General features: G+C 44.2%; 1 protein-coding gene across 4 annotated transcripts; it reads left to right on the top strand.

The window, feature by feature from the left end:
• The first annotated feature begins 10,976 nt into the window (after window positions 1–10,976).
• On the top strand, window positions 10,977–13,617 carry LOC123411333 (chloroplast processing peptidase-like). 4 transcript variants are annotated; one of them, XR_006613241.1, is made up of 7 exons: window positions 10,982–11,446; window positions 11,616–11,684; window positions 11,778–11,846; window positions 12,172–12,261; window positions 12,331–12,491; window positions 12,578–12,645; window positions 13,188–13,213. XR_006613241.1 is itself a non-coding variant. In XM_045104266.1 (6 exons), the coding sequence occupies exons 1-6, from the start codon at window positions 11,159–11,161 to the stop codon at window positions 13,255–13,257; spliced, it is 654 nt and encodes a 217-aa protein (XP_044960201.1). In that variant the 5' UTR covers window positions 11,013–11,158; the 3' UTR covers window positions 13,258–13,617. The 4 variants fall into 4 exon arrangements, 1 of the variants encoding a protein (XP_044960201.1); XR_006613242.1 differs by having other exon boundaries at window positions 10,977–11,446; window positions 12,337–12,645; window positions 13,188–13,220; XR_006613240.1 differs by having other exon boundaries at window positions 12,331–12,645; window positions 13,188–13,220.
• The last annotated feature ends 7,582 nt before the right edge of the window (window positions 13,618–21,199 follow it).

Raw genomic sequence — 21,199 nt, 5'->3', positions numbered from 1 at the left:
ATACAGTTCTGGTGTTGATCATGCTTTGCCCGTGGAAGAGGTTTAGTCAGTGGGTCTGCTACATTCAGATGCGTGTGCACTTTGCATATATTTACGTCCTCCCCTTCGACGTAGTCGCGGATGTGGTTGAAGCGTCGTTTGATGTTTCTGGACTTCTTGTGAAACTGTGGTTCCTTTGCTAGGGCAATGGCACCCGTGTTGTCACAGAACAAGGTTATTGGATTCAGTGCGCTTGGCACCACTCCAAGATCCGTCATGAACTGCTTCATCCAGACACCCTCCTTAGCCGCCTCCGAGGCAGCCATGTACTCCGCTTCAGATGTAGAATCTGCTACGACGCTCTGCTTGGAACTGCACCAGCTTACCGCACCCCCATTAAGAATAAATACGTATCCGGTTTGCAACTTAGAGTCGTCCGGATCCGTGTCAAAGCTTGCATTGACGTAACCTTTTACGGCGAGCTCTTCATCACCTCCATACACGAGAAACATCTCCTTAGTCCTTTTCAGGTACTTCAGGATATTCTTGACCACCGTCTAGTGATCCACTCCTGGATTACTCTGGAACCTACCTGCCATACTTATGGCCAGGCTAACGTCCGGTCTAGTGCACAACATTGCATACATGATAGAACCTATGGCTGAAGCATAGGGGACGGTGCTCATATGCTCTCTATCCTCATCACTTGCTGGGCACTGAGTCTTACTCAATCTCGTACCTTGTAAAACTGGCAAGAACCCTTTCTTGGACTGTTCCATTTTGAACCTCTTCAAAACTTTATCAAGGTATGTGCTTTGTGAAAGTCCTATGAGGCGTTTTGATCTATCCCTGTAGATCTTAATGCCTAGAATGTAAGCAGCTTCTCCTAGGTCCTTCATAGAGAAACTTTTATTCAAGTAATCCTTTATGCTCTCCAAAAACTCTACGTTGTTTCCAATCAGCAATATGTCATCCACATATAATATTAGAAACGCCACAGAGCTCCCACTCACTTTCTTGTAAATACAAGATTCTCCAACCACTTGTATAAACCCAAATGCTTTGATCACCTCATCAAAGCGTTTGTTCCAACTCCGAGATGCTTGCACCAGTACATAAATGGATCGCTGGAGCTTGCACACCTTGTTAGCATTCTTAGGATCGACAAAACCTTCGGGTTGCATCATATACAACTCTTCCTTAAGGAAACCGTTAAGGAACGCCGTTTTGACATCCATCTGCCAGATTTCATAATCGAAAAATGCAGCTATTGCTAACATGATTCTGACGGACTTAAGCATCGCTACGGGTGAGAATGTCTCATCGTAGTCAACTCCTTGAACTTGTGAAAAACCCTTTTCCACAAGTCGAGCTTTATAAACGGTCACATTGCCGTCAGCGTCCGTCTTCCTCTTAAAGATCCATTTGTTCTGAATAGCCTTGCGGCCCTCAGGCAGTACTTCCAAAGTCCACACTTTGTTGTCATACATGGATCCTATCTCGGACTTCATGGCTTCTAGCCATTTGTTGGAATCTGGGCCCACTATTGCTTCTTCATAATTTGCAGGATCATTGTTGTCTAACAACATGATTGACAAGACGGGATTACCGTACCACTCTGGAGCAGCACGTGGTCTCGTCGACCTGCGTGGTTTGACAAAAACTTGAACCGGAGTTTCATGATCATCATCATTAACTTCCTCCTCAACCGGTGTCGCAATGACAGAGGTTTCCCCTTGCCCTGCGCCACCATCTAGAGGGATGAGAGGTTCGACAACCTCATCAAGTTCTATCTTCCTCCCACTCAATTCTCTCGAGAGAAACTCCTTCTCAAGAAAAGCTCCGTTCTTAGCAACAAACACTTTGCCCTCGGATTTGAGATAGAAGGTGTACCCAACTGTCTTTTTTGGGTAACCTATGAAGATGCACTTTTCCGCTTTGGGTTCCAGCTTTTCAGGCTGAAGCTTTTTGACATAAGCATCGCATCCCCAAACTTTAAGAAACGACAACTTTGGCCTTTTGCCATACCACAGTTCGTATGGTGTCGTCTCAACGGATTTTGATGGTGCCCTATTTAAAGTGAATGCAACTGTTTCTAATGCATAACCCCAAAACGATAACGACAAATCGGTAAGAGACATCATAGATCGCACCATCTCTAATAAAGTACGATTACGACGTTCGGACACACCATTACGCTGTGGTGTTCGAGGCGGTGTCAACTGTGAAACGATTCCACATTGTCTTAAGTGAGCACCAAACTCGAAACTCAGATATTCACCCCCACGATCAGACCGTAGGAACTTGATCTTCTTGTTACGATGATTTTCGACTTCACTCTGAAATTGCTTGAAATTTTCAAATGTTTCAGACTTGTGCTTCATTAAGTAGACATAACCATATCTACTCAAATCGTCAGTGAAGGTGAGAAAATAACGATATCCGCCGCGTGCCTCTACGCTCATCGGACCACACACATCGGTATGTATGATTTCCAACAAGTCACTTGCACGCTCCATTGTTCCGGAGAACGGAGTTTTAGTCATCTTGCCCATGAGGCATGGTTCGCACGTGTCAAGTGAATCAAAGTCAAGTGACTCCAAAAGTCCATCGGCATGGAGTTTCTTCATGCGCTTTATACCAATATGACCTAAGCGGCAGTGCCATAAAAATATGGCGCTATCATTGTTAACTCTAACTCTTTTGGTCTCAATGTTATGTATGTGTGTATCACTATCAAGATTCAATATGAACAATCCTCTCACATTGGATGCATGACCATAAAAGATGTTACTCATAGAAATAGAACAACCATTATTCTCTGACTTAAAAGAGTAACCGTCTCGCAATAAACAAGATCCAGATATAATGTTCATGCTCAACACAGGCACTAAATAACAATGATTCAAGTTCATAACTAATCCTGATGGTAACTGAAGTGAAACTGTGCCGACGGCGATTGCATCAACCTTGTAACCATTTCCTACGCGCATCGTCACTTCATCTTTTGCCAGCCTTCGTCTATTCCGCAGTTCCTGTTTCGAGTTGCAAATATGAGCAACAGAACCGGTATCGAATACCCAGGCACTACTACGAGAGCCGGTTAAGTACACATCAATAACATGTATATCAAATATACCTGATTTTTCTTTGGCCGCCTTCTTATCAGCCAGATATTTGGGGCAATTGCGCTTCCAGTGGCCCATACCCTTGCAATAGTAACACTCTATTTCAGGATTAGGTCCAGCTTTGGGTTTCTTCGTCGGATTGGCAACAGGCTTTCCGCTCTTCTTTGAATTACCCTTCTTGCCTTTGCCGTTTCTCTTGAAACTAGTGGTCTTATTCACCATCAACACTTGATGCTCTTTACGGAGTTCAGACTCTGCGACTTTCAGCATCGCAAACAACTCGCCGGGAGACTTGTTCATCCCTTGCATGTTGTAGTTCAACACAAAACCTTTATAACTTGGCGGCAGTGATTGAAGGATTCTGTCAGTGATAGCCTCTTGTGGGAGTTCAATCCCCAGCTCAGCTAGACGGTTTGAGTACCCAGACATTTTGAGCACATGTTCACTGACAGATGAGTTCTCCTCCATCTTGCAAGCATAGAATTTATCGGAGGTCTCATACCTCTCGATCCGGGCGTTCTTTTGAAAGATAAACTTCAACTCCTGGAACATCTCAAATGCTCCATGACGCTCAAAGCGACGTTGAAGTCCCGGTTCTAAGCCATACAAGACTGCACATTGAACTACTGAGTAGTCCTCCTTACGTGCTAACCAAACGTTCTTAACATCCTGATCAGCCGTAGCGGGTGGTTCATCTCCTACCGCAGCATTAAGGACATAATCCTTCTTCCCAGCTTGTAAGATTAGCTTAAGATTACGAGCCCAGTCTACAAAATTGCTTCCATCATCTTTCAACTTAGCTTTCTCTAGGAACGTATTAAAATTCAGGGTGATTGTCGCGTGAGCCATGATCTACAACACAAATATATTCAAAGTGGACTTAGACTATGTTCAAGATAATTAGAGTTTAACTTAATCAAATTACTCGCTAAACTCCCACTCAATAAGTACATCTCTCTAGTCATTTGAGTGGTTCATGATCCACTTACACTAGCTCAAGTCCGATCATCACGTGAGTTGAGTATAGTTTCAGTGGTAAGCATCCCTATGCTAATCATATCATCTATATGATTCATGATCGACCTTTCGGTCTCATGTGTTCCGAAGCCCTGTCTGCACATGCTAGGCTCGTCAAGCTTAACCCGAGTGTTCCGCGTGCGCAACTGTTTTGCACCCATTGTATGTGAACGTTGAGTCTATCACACCCGATCATCACGTGGTGTCTCGAAACGACGAACTGTAGCAACGGTGCACAGTCGGGGAGAACACAATTTCGTCTTGAAATTTTAGTGAGAGATCACCTCATAATGCTACCGTCGTTCTAAGCAAAATAAGGTGCATAAAAGGATTAACATCACATGCAATTCATAAGTGACATGATATGGCCATCATCACGTGCTCCTTGATCTCTATCCCCAAAGCACCGGCACGATCTTCTTGTCACCGGCGCCACACCATGATCTCCATCAACGTGTCGCCATCGGGGTTGTCGTGCTACCCATGCTATTACTACTAAAGCTACATCCTAGCAAAATAGTAAACGCATCTGCAAGCACAAACGTTGGTATAAATACAACCCTATGGCTCCTGCCGGTTGCGGTACCATCGACGTGCAAGTCGATATTATCTATTACAACATGATCATCTCATACATCCAATATATCACATCACATCGCTGGCCATATCACATCACAAGCATACCCTGCAAAAACAAGTTAGACGTCCTCTAATTTTGTTGTTGCATGTTTTACGTGGTGACCATGGGTATCTAGTAGGATCACATCTTACTTACGCAAACACCACAACGGAGATATATGAGTTTCTATTTAACCTCATCCAAGGACCTCCTCGGTCAAATCCGATTCAACTAAAGTTGGAGAAACTGACACCCGCCAGTCATCTTTGAGCAACGGAGTTACTCGTAGCGATGAAACCAGTCTCTCGTAAGCGTACGAGTAATGTCGGTCCGAACCGCTTCGATCCAACAATACCGCGGAATCAAGAAAAGACTAAGGAGGGCAGCAAAACGCACATCACCGCCCACAACAACTTTTGTGTTCTACTCAAGAAGACATCTACGCATGAACCTAGCTCATGATGCCACTGTTGGAGAACGCCGCATGGGAAACAAAAATTTTCCTACGCGCACGAAGACCTATCATGGTGATGTCCATCTACGAGAGGGGATATTCGATCTACGTACCCTTGTAGACCGTACAGCAGAAGCGTTAATGAACGCGGTTGATGTAGTGGAACGTCCTCACGTCCCTCTATCCGCCCCGCGAACCGTCCCGCGATCAGTCCCACGATCTAGTGCCGAACGGACGGCACCTCCGCGTTCAACACACGTACAGCTCGACGATGATCTCGGCCTTCTTGATCCAGCAAGAGAGACAGAGAGGTAGATGAGTTCTCCGACAGCGTGACGGCGCTCCGGAGGTTGGTGGTGATCTTATCTCAGCAGGGCTCCGCCCGAGCTCCGCAGAAACGCGATCTATAGGTGAAACCGTGGAGATATGTGGTCGGGCTGCCGTGGCAAAGTTGTCTCAAATCAGCCCTAAAACCTCCGTATATATAGGGGGAAGAGGGGGAGCCTTGCCTTGGGGTCCAAGGACCCCCAAGGAGTTCGGACGAGCCAAGGGGGGCAACCCTCCCCTTCCAAACCGAGTCCAACTAGGTTTGGAAGGAGGAGTCCTTCCCCCTTTTCCCACCTCCTCTTTTTTTTCTCTTTGATTTTCTTCCTATAGCGCATAGGGCTCTCTTGGGCTGTCCCACCAGCCCACTAAGGGCTGGCGCGCCAACCCCAAGGCCTATGGGCTTCCCCGGGGTGGGTTGCGCCCCCCCCCCCCCCCGGTGAACACCCGGAACCCATTCGTCATTCCCGGTACATTCCCGTAACTCCGAAAACCTTCCGGTAATCCAATGAGGTCATCCTATATATCAATCTTCGTTTCCGGACCATTCCGGAAACCCTCGTGATGTTCGTGATCTCATCCGGGACTCCGAACAACATTCGGTAACCAACCATATAACTCAAATACGCATAAAACAACGTCGAACCATAAGTGTGCAGACCCTGCGGGTTTGAGAACTATGTACTCATGACCCGAGAGACTCCTCGGTCAATATCCAATAGCGGGACCTGGATGCCCATATTGGATCCTACATATCCTACGAAGATATTATCGTTTGAACCTCAGTGCCAAGGATTCATATAATCCCGTATGTCATTCCCTTTGTCCTTTGGTATGTTACTTGCCCGAGATTCGATCGTCAGTATCCGCATACCTATTTCAATCTCGTTTACCGGCAAGTCTCTTTACTCGTTCCGCAATACAAGATCCCGGAACTTACACTAAGTTACATTGCTTGCAAGGCTTGTGTGTGATGTTGCATTACCGAGTGGGCCCCGAGATACCTCTCCGTCACACGGAGTGACAAATCCCAGTCTTGATCCATACTAACTCAACTAACACCTTCGGAGATACCTGTAGAGCATCTTTATAGTCACCCAGTTACGTTGCGACGTTTGATACACACAAAGCATTCCTCCGGTGTCAGTGAGTTATATGATCTCATGGTCATAGGAATAAATACTTGACACGCAGAAAACAGTAGCAACAAAATGACACGATCAACATGCTACGTCTATTAGTTTGGGTCTAGTCCATCACGTGATTCTCCCAATGACGTGATCCAGTTATCAAGCAACAACACCTTGTTCATAATCAGAAGACACTGACTATCATTGATCAACTGGCTAGCCAACTAGAGGCATGCTAGGGACGGTGTTTTGTCTATGTATCCACACATGTAAATGAGTCTTCATTCAATACAATTATAGCATGGATAATAAACTATTATCTTGATACAGGAATTATAATAACTATACATTTATTATTGCCTCTAGGGCATAATTCCAACAACCATGCCTAGTATCCCTAGCTATGCAAGAACTACAAGACTAGCAAGTTTCAGCTCAGGGAGAGGAGTGTAGCTAGCACTTGTAGTTCAAGGCCACATTTCTGCCAAAATCAAGTTTCAGAAGAGCTGGTCATATTTTCCACATGAGCATGCCATGTCTTTCCTTGAAATAGTGCATTTTCATACTAGAGATGGTTTGGAAAGATGTGGGGGCATTAGCTTGAACAGAAATGATGAAAGAGGGGGTAAAGGGATGCTGCCATGGTAAATAGGAGAGGCAAAGAGAGAGAGTTACCCTTTAATAATTGATAAGAGGCCATGCCAAGGTTACTAGAGGTGGTAGAGGGCTAGCAAAATTGTGGTAAAAATTTGAGCTCAAGGGGAATAGTGGAAGGGGCCAAAGCAACAAATTTGTTAAGTGGACAAAAGGTGTTTGATGGGTGTTAGGGCTAGAAAATGGGGTCCACTTGCTATGAAACTTAACAGTATTACATTCTAGGTCCAAATGATCTTGGGCACCAAATTTGGGATTTGGTGGAGAAGGTTTCCAACATAGACTTGAAAAACCCAAGAAATTGGCAAAAATGGCTTTCTGCAAATAAACCCAGGAAAATTAATTGCCACTAATTCACTACTTGGTGTGGTGGCATTATGTGAGTATTAGAGCATGCCCAAAAAGTTTGGGATCAATTGGAGAAGCTTCACAATGTAAAGTTTCCCAACTCTAGAAATCAGCAACGAAGGTTTTGAGGGGTTTGGGACAAGTTTGTCTATTCTCCTTGATGCACCACTTGGTGTGGATGCATTAATGGAGTACCAGAACATGTCCACAAAATTTGAGCACAATTTGAGACACTTGACAATGAAGGGTTGCTCAAATTTCTATCTGGACAGATAGGGTTTTGGAATATTTAGGTGAATCAAATCAAGTTGGATTGAGATGAAACTTGGTAAGATCATCACATATATCATGTGTGACATGCTACAATTTTACTGGGATTTATTGAGAATATTTCTTGTAGAAATATTCCAAAAGCTTGAAATAGGCAGAAAGGGTTTTGTCCAATATTTTAAACATGACCATGTGTTGAAACTATCATATATGGAATATATATGTCCACTGAGTTTCCCTATTTTTTCTCAAATATTTTGAAAGCAAGAAAATAATTTTCCTTCATGAAGGACCATTCCCAGCCTCAGAAAATGGTGTTTAAATAAAATAGTAAAATAACCTTTAAAATAATAATCTTGTAGTTTTGGGAAGTCTTTTTGATAATGGGATTTAAATAAAATATTTGTTGCAAAACAACTTACCTAGTTTGAGGACTTGTAGTACAAATCCCAACTCTGGGGGTTTTGAAAGCTCAAATCAAATAAAAGCGTTTTGGTAAAAATAGTATTTGATAAAAATAGTTTCTAGCACTATACACATGGCATGATCATTGGGCAAGGGTTTGGGTCAAATAGGTGAGTCTAGAGAGTGGTGTGAACTTTGTGATTTAAAACACAAGCAAATAAGCAAGCAAGCAACAATCACATCAAGCATCACAAGCACTCACAAAAAATGATCCTAATTTTTGAGATATGATAATTTAGTGAGGAGAGTCAAAATAGAGGGTGTGACAAGTATTGGGTTATGTACATTGGTGACCGAATATTGTTCGGAGTCCCGGGTGAGATTCTGGATGTCACGAGGAGCTCCGGAATGGTCCGGAGGTAAATATTTATGTATGGGAAGTCGCATTTTGGCTACGGGAAAAGTTTCAGGTTTTATCTGTATTGTACCGGAAAGCTTCTAGAAGGTTCCGAAAGGTTCCAAAGGGTTCCGGAGGAGTCCAGAAGGATCCATCCAGCCCCTAGGATGTGCATGGAATGTAAGGGGGCATTCAAGCCTAGTTGGGCCAGCCCCCAAGGGCCCATGCGGCTAGGGGGTAGGAAACCCTAAGGGCTTGTTCGGTTAATCCCAACAAGGAGGGGATTGGAGAGGATTGGAGGGGATTTAAGTGGAATTTGACTTATAGGGGATTTAATCCCTCCCAATCCCCTCCAAACCCCTTCAATTCTCAAACAACCGAACAAGGCCTAAAGGGGAAGGCACCTAGGAGGTGCCTTGTGGAGGGAGGACTCCTCCCTCTTTGCCGCCGGATCTTCCCTTGGTGGAGGGGTTAGGGCTGCGCCCCTACTGCCCCTTGCCTCCTATAAATAGTGGATGGGAGGGGAGGGCTAAACACAACAAGTCCTCTCCCTTGAGGCAGTCCTCTCTCTCCCGTCTCTCCCGTTCTTCCTCGTTCGCAGTTCTGGAGGCGATTGGCGAAGCCCTGTTGGCACTGCTCCACCACCATCTCCATCATGTCGTCGTGCTGGTCGAGATCCCATATATTTCTCCGCTCTCGCTTGCTGGATCAAGGAGGCGGAGACGTCATTGAGCCGCACGTGTGCTGAACGCGGAGGTGTCGTTCGTTCGGCGCTAGATCGGGACGGATCACGATTGGATCGTGAAGACATACATCAACCGCGTTATATACGCTTCCACTTATTGATCTACGAGGGTTTGTATATGCACTCCCCCTCTCGTAGATGTTGATCTCCATAGATTGATCTTGGTGAGCGTAGGAATTTTTTTGTTTCCCATGCGACGTTCCCCAACAAAAGTTAGCTGTAGCGCTGTAGCAGTAGCGAAGGCCCTCGCACTACTGATACGGGTATAACCCGCGCTACTGCTAGGCTTTTCCCTGGTAGTGTGAATTTTTCAAAGAAAGTATATCCCTTTGGCATCTTCGTAGTGTAATGTGCTGGGTTAACGATGGATCATTGCTTACTATTGTCTAGCCCTGATTCCACAATTTTGTCATGTAGAATCTTCATCTCAAGCCTTAGTTGCTCGTACACTTTGTGTGGTAGCATTCTCTTACCTATGATATAGACAAGTGCTCCTGGGTTGTGAGCACATTGTTCATATGCCAAGGACTTCTTCGGTGCCTTATTTACTCGTGGTCTACCATTTGCACGTGTGGTGGCAGAAGTTTTTCCCTTAGTATTCATTTTCGCAGCCTTTAGATGCGTGTTTCTTTTTTCTCACCGGTTGGACGAAAATGGGCAGACATGACAATGCTTCTTGGGCCACCAAATTCTTTAGTGTTGTTGGAGTAAACTTTGGTTGTTTGCAAGGTTGCGTCTCGGGAAGGGGTGGCGGCGTATCCTCATCTGCAGCATAATCAGGATTTTGTGATTCTTCATGCATATCCTTAGCTGATATGGGGTTGCAAAGACTTAGAGGGGATCGTCTAGGTGGGGGTCCAACGCCGTGGTTGTTGGGAGATGACGATGGTGTTGAATGCCAGGGATGATGGAAGACAGTGTTCTGTTTGGGGATGTATTTTGCATTATGATATGCATTGCAGACCACTTGAGGTAACCAACAAAGCATTCCGCAAGGGGCTGCGGCTCTTCACTCTCTTTTGTAATGTTTTGTGGCGTAATCAAATTGTGATATTCCGACAAAGAAACCTTTCACACATTCTCATTTAATTTGGTGTTGTGCATGACATTTCCTGTAAAGACTCTAGTACCCTTATGAGCAGGTTTTGAGATTGACAAAGTCGTCATAGTCATTTCACTATCGACAAAAACGTAGCCTCCCACTAAGAATATTTCGCCTTTATGAGACGCCAAAACTTCAAACATAGGGTTTGAACTCACGTGGACACCAACTTCCTCCTTACCATCCAACCAAATATTGATTTGCGGCAATGAAAATCGTGCGTTACACGAATTGACTAAAGATACCATCCCTCCATAGAGCATGAATGTTGTTTCCCTTCAGATTTCAAAAACTATGAAATTTAGTATAGGCGGAGGGCAGGTCGGTCATTCCTCTCCCTAATTAGAAGAGCACTCGCTACAGTGTGTGTGTACACGACCGGTCTGGTCGTTCTTCCTCGGTTACCACAGTGGGGGAGGCCAAGGCGGAGTCTTGCTGTGGAAGGAAGCCATTACTCCTCTCCTACTGGTCAAGTAGCCAGAGCCAGTCTTCCTCCCCACCCCACCCCACTCCCCCCTCTATTGGCGGACAGAGAGAGAGAGAGAGAGAGGGAGAGGCCAAGGAGGAGGGGGATCCACTCCGTCCGATGGCGATGGCGCCGCCGCGCCTGCTGCGGGGCCTCATCGCGCCGATGTCGCCGGCCGACTGGCTGCCCTGCCACCTGCAGCTGCTGGCCTCCTCCGCCTCGCTCCTGCACCGCTGGTGGCTGTGGCTCCCCTCTCTCGCGCGCCTCCGCTGCCCCTCCTGCTCCGACGGGCTCAAGCTGCTCCTCGTCCTGCTCCTCGTCTCCGCCGCCCTCGCCGAGGTCCGCTTCGTCGCCTCCGCGTCCATGGCGCCCACCCTCCGCCCGGGCGACCGCGCCGTCGCAGAAAAAGTAAAGCGCCCCCCTTTCTCCTCCCCCTCCTCCCTAACCTAGCTGCTATGTACCAGATCTCTTCCATTCTGCTTGGTTCTCTCTTGCATTGTGCTTGCACACCTTGGATCTACGCCTGCCACGATTCGTTAGTTAACCAGATGGGGAATGCTTTGATTATTTTGCTCAGATCACCTACATGTTCCGGAAGCCATCTGCCGGCGATATAGTCTTCTTCAATGTGCCCACCGCCCTGCAGGTACGTAGCTCTGCTTTTCCTCTCCATTTTTTACTTCTCCCGCATTCACAATCTGATGCTGCATTGCACTGTTTTTGCCGTTTCTTATTACAGAATTGCGGCATAAGTAAAGATGTTGTATTCATTAAGAGGGTGATTGCCACCCCTGGAGATTTCATTGAGGTAATAAACTACATCTGCTGTACTACTAATTACTGCCATTTATTCATTATTTCATTCATTCATGCTGCCGATTGAGCAAAGGGGATGCTAACATTGTATTGCTTTCACCCACATTATCACTATCATTCATTCATCCTGCTGACTGATATATGCTGCTTCAGCAAAGATAACACATATCTTCAGATGCATGCCAAGTACTGTCATATCATTCTTCCAATTGTTCACCTGCCGATTGACATATGCTGCTGGCCAAATATATATCAAGATGCATTTTACATTCTCCCTAAATTCGGATGCCAACACTTAAGCGCCAACATTTTTACAGGTTCGACAAGGCCAGCTTATTGTCAATGGTGTTGCACAGAATGAACATTACACCGCACCCCATGGTGGGTCGTACACGATGGAAGCCATGGTTTGTTGAATCTCTTTCTATCTGTGAGCATTGTCTCCTTGAACAACATTGAGGAGTTGCTATTGCCAGGTCCAGAGATACTTGTATTATACCCAAACTCCTATGGGTCATCAGTACACAAACAAATGACTTTACTACTGCAAGAGGAGGACCAAAAGTGGCATGGCTGCTCTGTGTTGTTGACTTCTTGAGTACCCCCGTTATTCTTTCGAGATGATGGGCACCAGATGGTGGATGATCTCTCCCTACCATCCTTGTTATCTGCTCGACCTATGCCTGGATCAATCCGATACTAAAACAATCCATCGTCCTGCAGCGCCTCCCTGAAGATCATGTATTCGTCATGGGTGATAATCGTAATAACAGCTGCGATTCTCGTGCTTGGTAAGCGAACACATCAATTCCCATCCTGGGCTAATCCTACTGCACATGCATTATAACTAATTGCTCATGTCTAGATTATCCTAGATTAAATATTTCAACTGTCGATGAAATCTGGTACAGTCATATTATAGATGTGCTTTGTACTAGGTCCAGCATGACTGCAGATTGCAATCCCATAATAATCATTTGATCTGTAACAACATAAATGTAGAATGTAGTCAGTGCACACATGTGTTGAGCTGCCAGAATGCGCTCTAAAGATTTGCTCAGTTGCAGTTGCTTTCCTATGGCTTTATGATTGAGGTCGCACTATAAATCTGTGGTTTTGCACTAGAGATCCAGTATGTTTGGAGATTCAGTTGCCATGTTGAACATTCAATCTGTAATGACGATTAGAATGCCCTAATATGTTTGTAGTTGCTAGAAAAAATTTCTTGGTTAGAACTTGCTTTTATTTTGGCTGTATGACTACTTCCAATTGTTTTTTATACTAGAAATTGTTTGGGAACTAGTACTAACCATTGTGATGCTTGTGGTGACAGGGGACCTCTTCCTATCAACAACATTGTTGGGAGATACATGATGTCCTTTACAAGATCCTCTCTCCAATAGCCAACGTGAAGATCTTCGATGACCAAACCCCTTGATGCCACTCGATATGATGTTATCGAGCTATGTTGGGCCTCGAGCCTTTAGTATGTAAATCTGTGAGACCTTACTTTCCTGTGTTAGCACGGTACGTTGTATGTGTAGTGACTTAATCCTGGGAAGACCTGAATAGTGACTTTGTAGCTGTTGTCACTCACCCCTGGACTTGTCAGCTGTTAAGCTTACCTGTTGGTAGAACCTGCAAAATGTACCTAAAGGTTACACCTTCTAGTAACCTTAGCTGTCGGTTGTAATCGGTAATGTTATTATTACTGTGGACCGCGTTCTTGGCTGTCAGAAAATGGAAAAATCTTCATGCCTGAAGATAAATCTGTTTGTCTGATGTTGTGTGTGGTGCAGATTATGTTCTGATTTCATTTTTCTCCACTCTGTTTAGCAATATGATTGCATCTGAGCCTTATCGTGGCAGGTATATATATCCTTTGAGTAGGGCTAGAACCGTGCTGATTTTCCAAGATACATTAACTAGCTTAAGCAAACCGGGCTTTCCCATGAACTTTTCAGAGAAAAAACTAAGGGCCTCTTTGATTCGCAGGATTTTAAAAATGCAGGAATAGGAAAAGTTTGGAGTGTCATGTCCATTTGAACCTTATAGAATTAGCAAGGAGTGTTTAATGACATTAGAAAAATAAAGGAATTATAGAAAGAGGTTGGAGTGGATGTTAGATTTCCTATGAAATGTAGTACAAAAGATTCCATAGAAAAAAAATTCTTATGAAATCCAGTCCTATGAATCAAAGGATCAATATAGGAAAAATTCCTAAAAGTTTCAATCCTTCCAAAATCGTATAGAAATCCTTTGAATCAAAGGAGCCCTAGTTAGAGTTCGGCCCCAGGATCGATCACACCGTATCATGATGAACATGCACACAAAAAAACATTGTAGGGGACTATCAACGCTTGCTAGTAACCTGTGGAATACACCACCTGGTGGACTATTGTAGGGGAACGCGACAGAAAAATATATTCCGCACTTCGAACACGCACATGATCACTATGGAGATGCATACAAGGTTTTCATCTGATCATTAACGACTCATAGCGCAGTGGAAGATGAGTCGATGAAGATCGTCAATGCAGATCCCCGCAGTTAGGATTTACAACCTCCCAACCGCGAGGATGTTCTCCCTTGGACATCCCTTCAGGAGGCGGTCGAACAGTCCCTCAGACGGCTCTTCGAGAGGACCCTCGAACAGCCCCCGGGCCAAAATATCAAACCTACGACCTCTCTACGGGGTTGCACATGCTGGGAATATCGCATGGGAAATAAGAATTCTCCTACGCTCACGAGATCAATCTATGAAGATCATCATCTACCAGAGGGGGAGTGCATCTACATACCCTTGTGGATCGCTAAGCGGAAGCGTTGAGAAACACGGTTGATGTAGTCGAACGTCTTCGCAACCCAATCACGATCCGTCCCGCGATCTAATCACGAACGTCCCGATCAAGTGCCAAACGGACGACACCTCCACGTTCAGCACACATACTGCTCGATGACGCCTTCATCACTTCGATCCAGCGAGCGTGGGTGAAGTAGTAGCTGAGTTGTCCGCAACACGACGATGTGGCGGCGACGGTGGTGGTGCGATCTCGGCAGGGCTTCACCAAGTGTTGTCGTGATCACGACGATGGAGAAGAACTATGAGAGAGAGAGGGTAACGTCGTGGCTGTTTCTGGTGCGGCTGCCCTCCCTCTCCTCTAGTATATATAGGAGGGAGGGAAGAGGAGGCCGACGCCCTAGGGTTTCCCATAGGGTGCGGCGGCGGCCACGAGGTGGCTTGGCCGCCAAGTTAGGTGGGGCGCCGACCCACCCTGGGCCAGTCCACCTCCTCAGCCGCATGGGCCTTAGGTAGGAGGGGCGACCAGCCCACCAAAGGCTGGTGCGCCACCTCTCACAACCCATGGGACCCTTCAAGACAGGTGGACCCTCCCGGTGGACCCTGGAGCTCTTCCGAAACCTCCATCACAAAACTGGTAACCTTCCGGAACTTTTTTGAAACTCGAATACCAACTTCCCATATATCAATATTTTACCCCCGGACCATTCCGAAGCTCCTCATCATGTCCGGGATCTCATCGAGGACCCCGAACAACCTTCGGTCACCAACACAATAACTCAATTATATCCATATCGCTACCAAATGTTAAGTGTGCAGACCCTGCGGGTTCGAGAACTATGCACACATGACCAAGACACCTCTAAGGTCAATAACCAATAGTGGGACCTGGATGCCCATATTGGTTCCTACATATTCTACGAAAATCTATATTGGCTGAACCAACAATGTCAAGGATTGAGCTAATCCCGTACGCATTTCCTTTGTCCATCAACATGTTAATTGCCCGAGATTCGATCATCGGTATCTCCATACCTAGTTCAATCTCGTTACCGACAAGTCTCTTTACTCGTTCCGTAATACAAGATCCCGTGACTAACTCCTTAGCCACATTACTTACAAGCTTATTGTGATGTTATATTACCGAGTGGGCCCAGAGATACCTCTCTGTCATACGGAGTGACAAATCCCAGTCTTGATCCATGCCAACTCCACAAACACCCTCAGAGATACCTGTAGAGCATCTTAATAGTCACCGAGTTATGTTGTGCCGTTTGATACATACAAGGAATTCCTCCGGTGTGAGTGAATTGCATGATCTCATGGTCATAGAGACAGATACATTGACAAGCAAAAAGCGATAGCGATAAACTTGATATGATCAAACACTATGCTTATGGTTTGGGCCTTGTACATCACATCATTCTCCTAATGATGTGATCCCGTTATCAAATGAGAACTCATGTCTATGGTGAGGAAACCTTAGCCATCTTTGATCAACGAGCTAGTCCAGTAGAGGCATACCAGAGACACTTTGTTTTCTATGTACCCACACATGTATTTGAGTTTCCAATCAATACAATTATAGCATGGATAATAAACGATTATCATGAACAAGGAAATATGATAATAACTACTTCATTATTGCCTCTAGGGCATATTTACAACAGTCTACCACTTGCACTAGAGTCAGTAATCCAGTATTAGATGGTTATGAATCTAACACCCATAGAGTTCTGGTGCTGATCATGTTTTTCTTGTGGTAGAGGTTTAGTCAATGGATCCGCAACATTCAGATCCGTATGTACTTTGCAAATGTTTATGTCCTCCTCCTTGATATTATCATGGATGGAATTGAAGCGACGCTTTATGTGTCTCGTCCTTTTGTGAAACCTTGGTTCCTTGGCTACAACATTGACACGAGTGTTGTCACAAAACAGGGTTGAAAGGACGTGGATGTCGCCTAGAGGGGGGGGGGGTGAATAGGCGCTTTAAAATAATTACGGTTTAGGCTTGAACAAATGCGGAATAAAACTAACGTTTAATTTGTCAAGCACAAAACCTACAACAACTAGGCTCTCCTATGTGCACCAACAACTTATGCTAAGCAAGATAAACAACTAAGTGATAGCAAGATATATGATAATAAACAATATGGCTATCACAAAGTAAAGTGCATAAGTAAAGGGTTCGGGTAAGAGATAACCGAGGCACGCGGAGACGATGATGTATCTCGAAGTTCACACCCTTGCGGATGCTAATCTCCGTCGGAGCGGTGTGGAGGCACAATGCTCCCCAAGATGCCACTAAGGCCACCGTAATCTCCTCACGCTTTCGCACAATGCAAGATGCCGTGATTCCACTAAGGGACCCTTGAGGGCGGTCACCGAACCCGTACAAATGGAAAACCTTGGGGGCGGTCACCGATACACATACAAATTGCTCGGGGCAATCTCCACAACCTAATTGGAGACCCCGACGCTTGCCCGGAGATTTACACCACAATGATTGAGCTCCGAGACACCACCAAGCTTCTAGAACGCCAAAGCATCCACGAAGAACAATATCTAGGGTACTAAGTACCAAAGGTAATAAGCTTCTCAAACTTCACTTCCACGTATCACCGTGGAGAACTCAAACGATGCAACTAATGCAATGGCAAGGGCACACGGAGTGCCCAAGTCGTTCTCTACCAAATCCCCCAAAAGCAACTAATGCTAGGGAGGAAAATGAGAGGAAGAACGAAGAAGAACACGAAGAACTCCAAGAACTAGACCCAAGGGGTTCCCCTCACTTAGAGGAGAAAGTGATTGGTGGAAATGTGGATCTAGATCTCCTCTCTCTTTTCCCTCAAGAACTAGCAAGAATCATTGGAGGGATTGAGAGTTAGCAAGCTCGAAGAAGGTCAAAAATGGGGGAAGAACACGAGCTAAAGAGATAAGGTTCAATGGGGAAGAAGACCCCCTTTTATAGGTGGGGAAAAATCCAACCGTTAAGTCTCACAGCCCGCATAGAGCGGTACTACCGCTCGGTAGGTTCACCAACCATGCTGAGGCCAAAAAGGATGCAAAAAACAATCCGACAGACCGGTACTACCGCTCCTGGAGTGGTACTACTGCTAGGAAGCGGTAGTAAAAAATTACTACCGCTCCGGGGGCGGTACTACCGCTACAGGAGCGGTACTACCGGTGGTACCACGAGCGGTACTATCGCTGGATACTGAAACTGCTGTAACTTTCGCATACGGACTCCGAATTCAACGAAACCAAGTTTGTTAGAAAGCTAACGACATGGGCTAACAAAATCTTGATAGAAATATTAATAAGAAGAAACTTAGAAAAGTCCCATAAGAAAATTATGAGAACCCTTCTTTGAATAAGACCGGTAAAAACTCCCAACATCGAAAACATCATAGAAGATGCATATAGACTCCGTTTTCGATGAACTCGAGCTTGTCATGAAGATGACCATAAGCTCTAAAACTCACAACGAGAAACACCAAACAATAACCAAGAAGTATGATGCAAGGATGCAAATGGTTTGAGCTCTCAACGAATGATACGATCAAGCTACTCACTTGAGAGCCCCCCTTGACAGTACGACAATCTATCCTAAAACAGAATACCTATCAAGGGCAAACCTATACCTTGCACTTCGTCCTCTTGAGATAGATGACGATGATCTTGGCTTCCTCAAGATGGACCACCTTTCTTGATTGCGTTGGCTTGATGAAGACTAGTTGATTGCTCCCCCATACACACTATGGGTGAGCCGCTCTTCAACATATCTTCACAAGTCCATTGCCACCATCCTCCACCACTTGACGTCATCCTCCATGGGTTTTATGAGATCTTCCTCTTGACGCAAGCCCATGGAAACACACCTAACCCCACATAGAATTCTCACGAACACCATGGGTTAGTACACAAATACGTAATGGACAATGCTTACCATACCATGGGATTACTTGATCCCTCTCGGTACATCTTGTACGCTTTGTGTGTTGATCATCTTGATTTACTCTTTGTCTGACGATCTTGATCAACCTTGTGTCTCTATGACCATTCTTTGGATAATACCTTGAATATCACCTTGGTCATCATATAAACTCCTTGAACCCAACAGATGGACTTCAAGAAGTGCCTATGGACAAATCCTATAAATATAACTTAAGGCAACCATTAGTCCATAGGAATTGTCATCAATTACCAAAACCACATATGGAGATATATGCTCTAACAATCTCCCCCATTTTGGTAATTGATGACAACCAATTCAAGAGAGTTTATATAAGGAAATAAGCATAACCAAGCGCACACATACAAAGCAATAATGCATGCGTGCATGATGTAAATGCTTACTCAATAAAAGCAAAACCCTCTAAACATATACAAAGTAAAGTCTCTAAACTTCTCCCCCATTGGCATCGATTGCCAAAATGGACGAAAAGTTTAGAAAGCCAATATATTTGGTGGTCCTCCAAAAAGTGTGTACTTCTCAGCAAATGAGTGCAAAGAAATACACAAATACAACGATAAGTAGTTGGAGGAAAAAAAACTATATTGAGGACCCAAAGATTGCAAATAAAAGGATCGTATGCCACAAAGACATACAAAAATAGAGGCAAGCAATCAAAAGATACCAGATGGAACAAACAACCATATGGTCCTTCGAACCACATGAATAAAAGATATTATGATAAAGGCAACAGAGTGTTTTATCAAAACTAGAGAAGCTCCCCATGATTTGTGCACTAATAAGAGATTTTTGTATTTGATACAAGTGCACAAAATAGGATCCTTGCTCCCCCAAAATTAATAAAAATACACAATGAGTGCAAGAAGATAAATGAGATAATAAGCATATCACTTGCACAAAACAAATGGTTGAGGAACATGTAAAAGAAGCAACTTAAGAATAGGCTCAACCAAAATAATGTGTGTGAGTCATGGCAAAACACTTGAGAAGACTAAGATAAGGATGATCATTACTCATCAACATAGTCTTGATGAAATGAGACACAAAGTGCAAGACATATCATTCCCACACACACATACTAGAAAATGGGTTCACAAGCTTACTAATAAACATAATAAGAACCAACGCTTGTGACAACCCATGGTGAAGATAGGAAATAAGAACCTTGTCAAGAGGAGGGATACCAATCGAAATGGCAAAACCCTCATCAAGACAAGCATGAGGAAAAATAATCTTCACGGCCAAAGAGTGCATCAAGATGTAGGAAAATAAGATACACACTCAAGACAAATCCTTTCACGAAAGCCACAAAAAACTGAAAAAGGAAATGCAACGGTGGATGTGAAAGAAAAGAGGATATCAATTAGAGATGTAACTTCTCTCATGTGTAAAAGATTCTAAGTAGAAGACAATCATGATGATATATATCCACAAAGAAGGATGTACACACGAAATGGTTACAAGAAGGAACAAAGAAGATATCCAAAAGGAAGTCATAAATATATCAATAAGATTTTTGCTTGGAAGCATAGCACATGGCCTAATATTTTCTTATTGTACAATATGAACTTCCAACATACGAACATCAAAGACATCCCAACTAGCAATAAGACATCATCGTTCGGATGCTTTGAGAAAGGAAACAAGTACTACAAGAACGAATCAAGAGATTCATGCCATGATGCAACCTGGAAAAGAAAAGACAGGTTTGGGTCTTTGCAAGAAATGAATGCATGAAGTAGATACTTGTTACCGAGACAACATTGGATTGATGTAGTAGATAGTTGTTCGTTGATCATCCTAACTTGGCTCCAATAACCACATGGTCTCAACACCTTCCTTATAGGTGAGCCGAGCATCCAACGCATCTCCAATTGTTCCTGGAACAACAAAACAAAAAAATGGTGCCCAAGCTCATTGGGACCAAAGAGTTAGAAAACCAACAATACATAGGACAAACTCCACATACATATGTGCACATATATATGAATTTGAATTTCATGCACACTTTAGCCAATTTATGACAAGGTGGAGTTTCCCCTATATATTGGGTCAAAGAAAGAAAGCAAGCAAAAGAAGCTATATATAGTAAATATGCATGCTCAAGGCATTCAAGAATCAACTCAACACAAAGTTGATAATACACCAAAAGACAAGGTATCAAGTGATAATAAGATACCAAACGAAAAACTATCACTTGAAGGATATCAATTAAAAGATACCTCAAGGAATGAGATATCCATTTAAACATGCCAAATAAAAGGAAACAAGATACCAATTGAAGGAAAACAAACACGAGGTATCTAGTTTCCAAAAGAGAGCTAGGTTCCAACAAACCAAACCCTCGACAAATTTTCATGATGGCACAAAGCATCATAAAGAGCAAGACTTGCCTCCCATCAACACACACTTGATGGGGATCAAAAGATTTTATGATGGGCGAATAAAGAGAGTGTTCTAAAGAAAATAGGATAGCTCCCCCAAGGGATGTGCATTATATAGAATTTGCATTTAAATACAAAATGCACAAGATGGGATCATCACTTTCTCTATATCTATAAAAACAC

Source organism: Hordeum vulgare, chromosome 7H (genome assembly GCF_904849725.1).
Source record: "Hordeum vulgare subsp. vulgare chromosome 7H, MorexV3_pseudomolecules_assembly, whole genome shotgun sequence".
In the NCBI taxonomy this organism is placed as follows: Eukaryota; Viridiplantae; Streptophyta; class Magnoliopsida; order Poales; family Poaceae; genus Hordeum; species Hordeum vulgare.
Note: the sequence above shows the minus strand (reverse complement) of the source record. Positions and strands in the feature narration are given on the sequence as shown.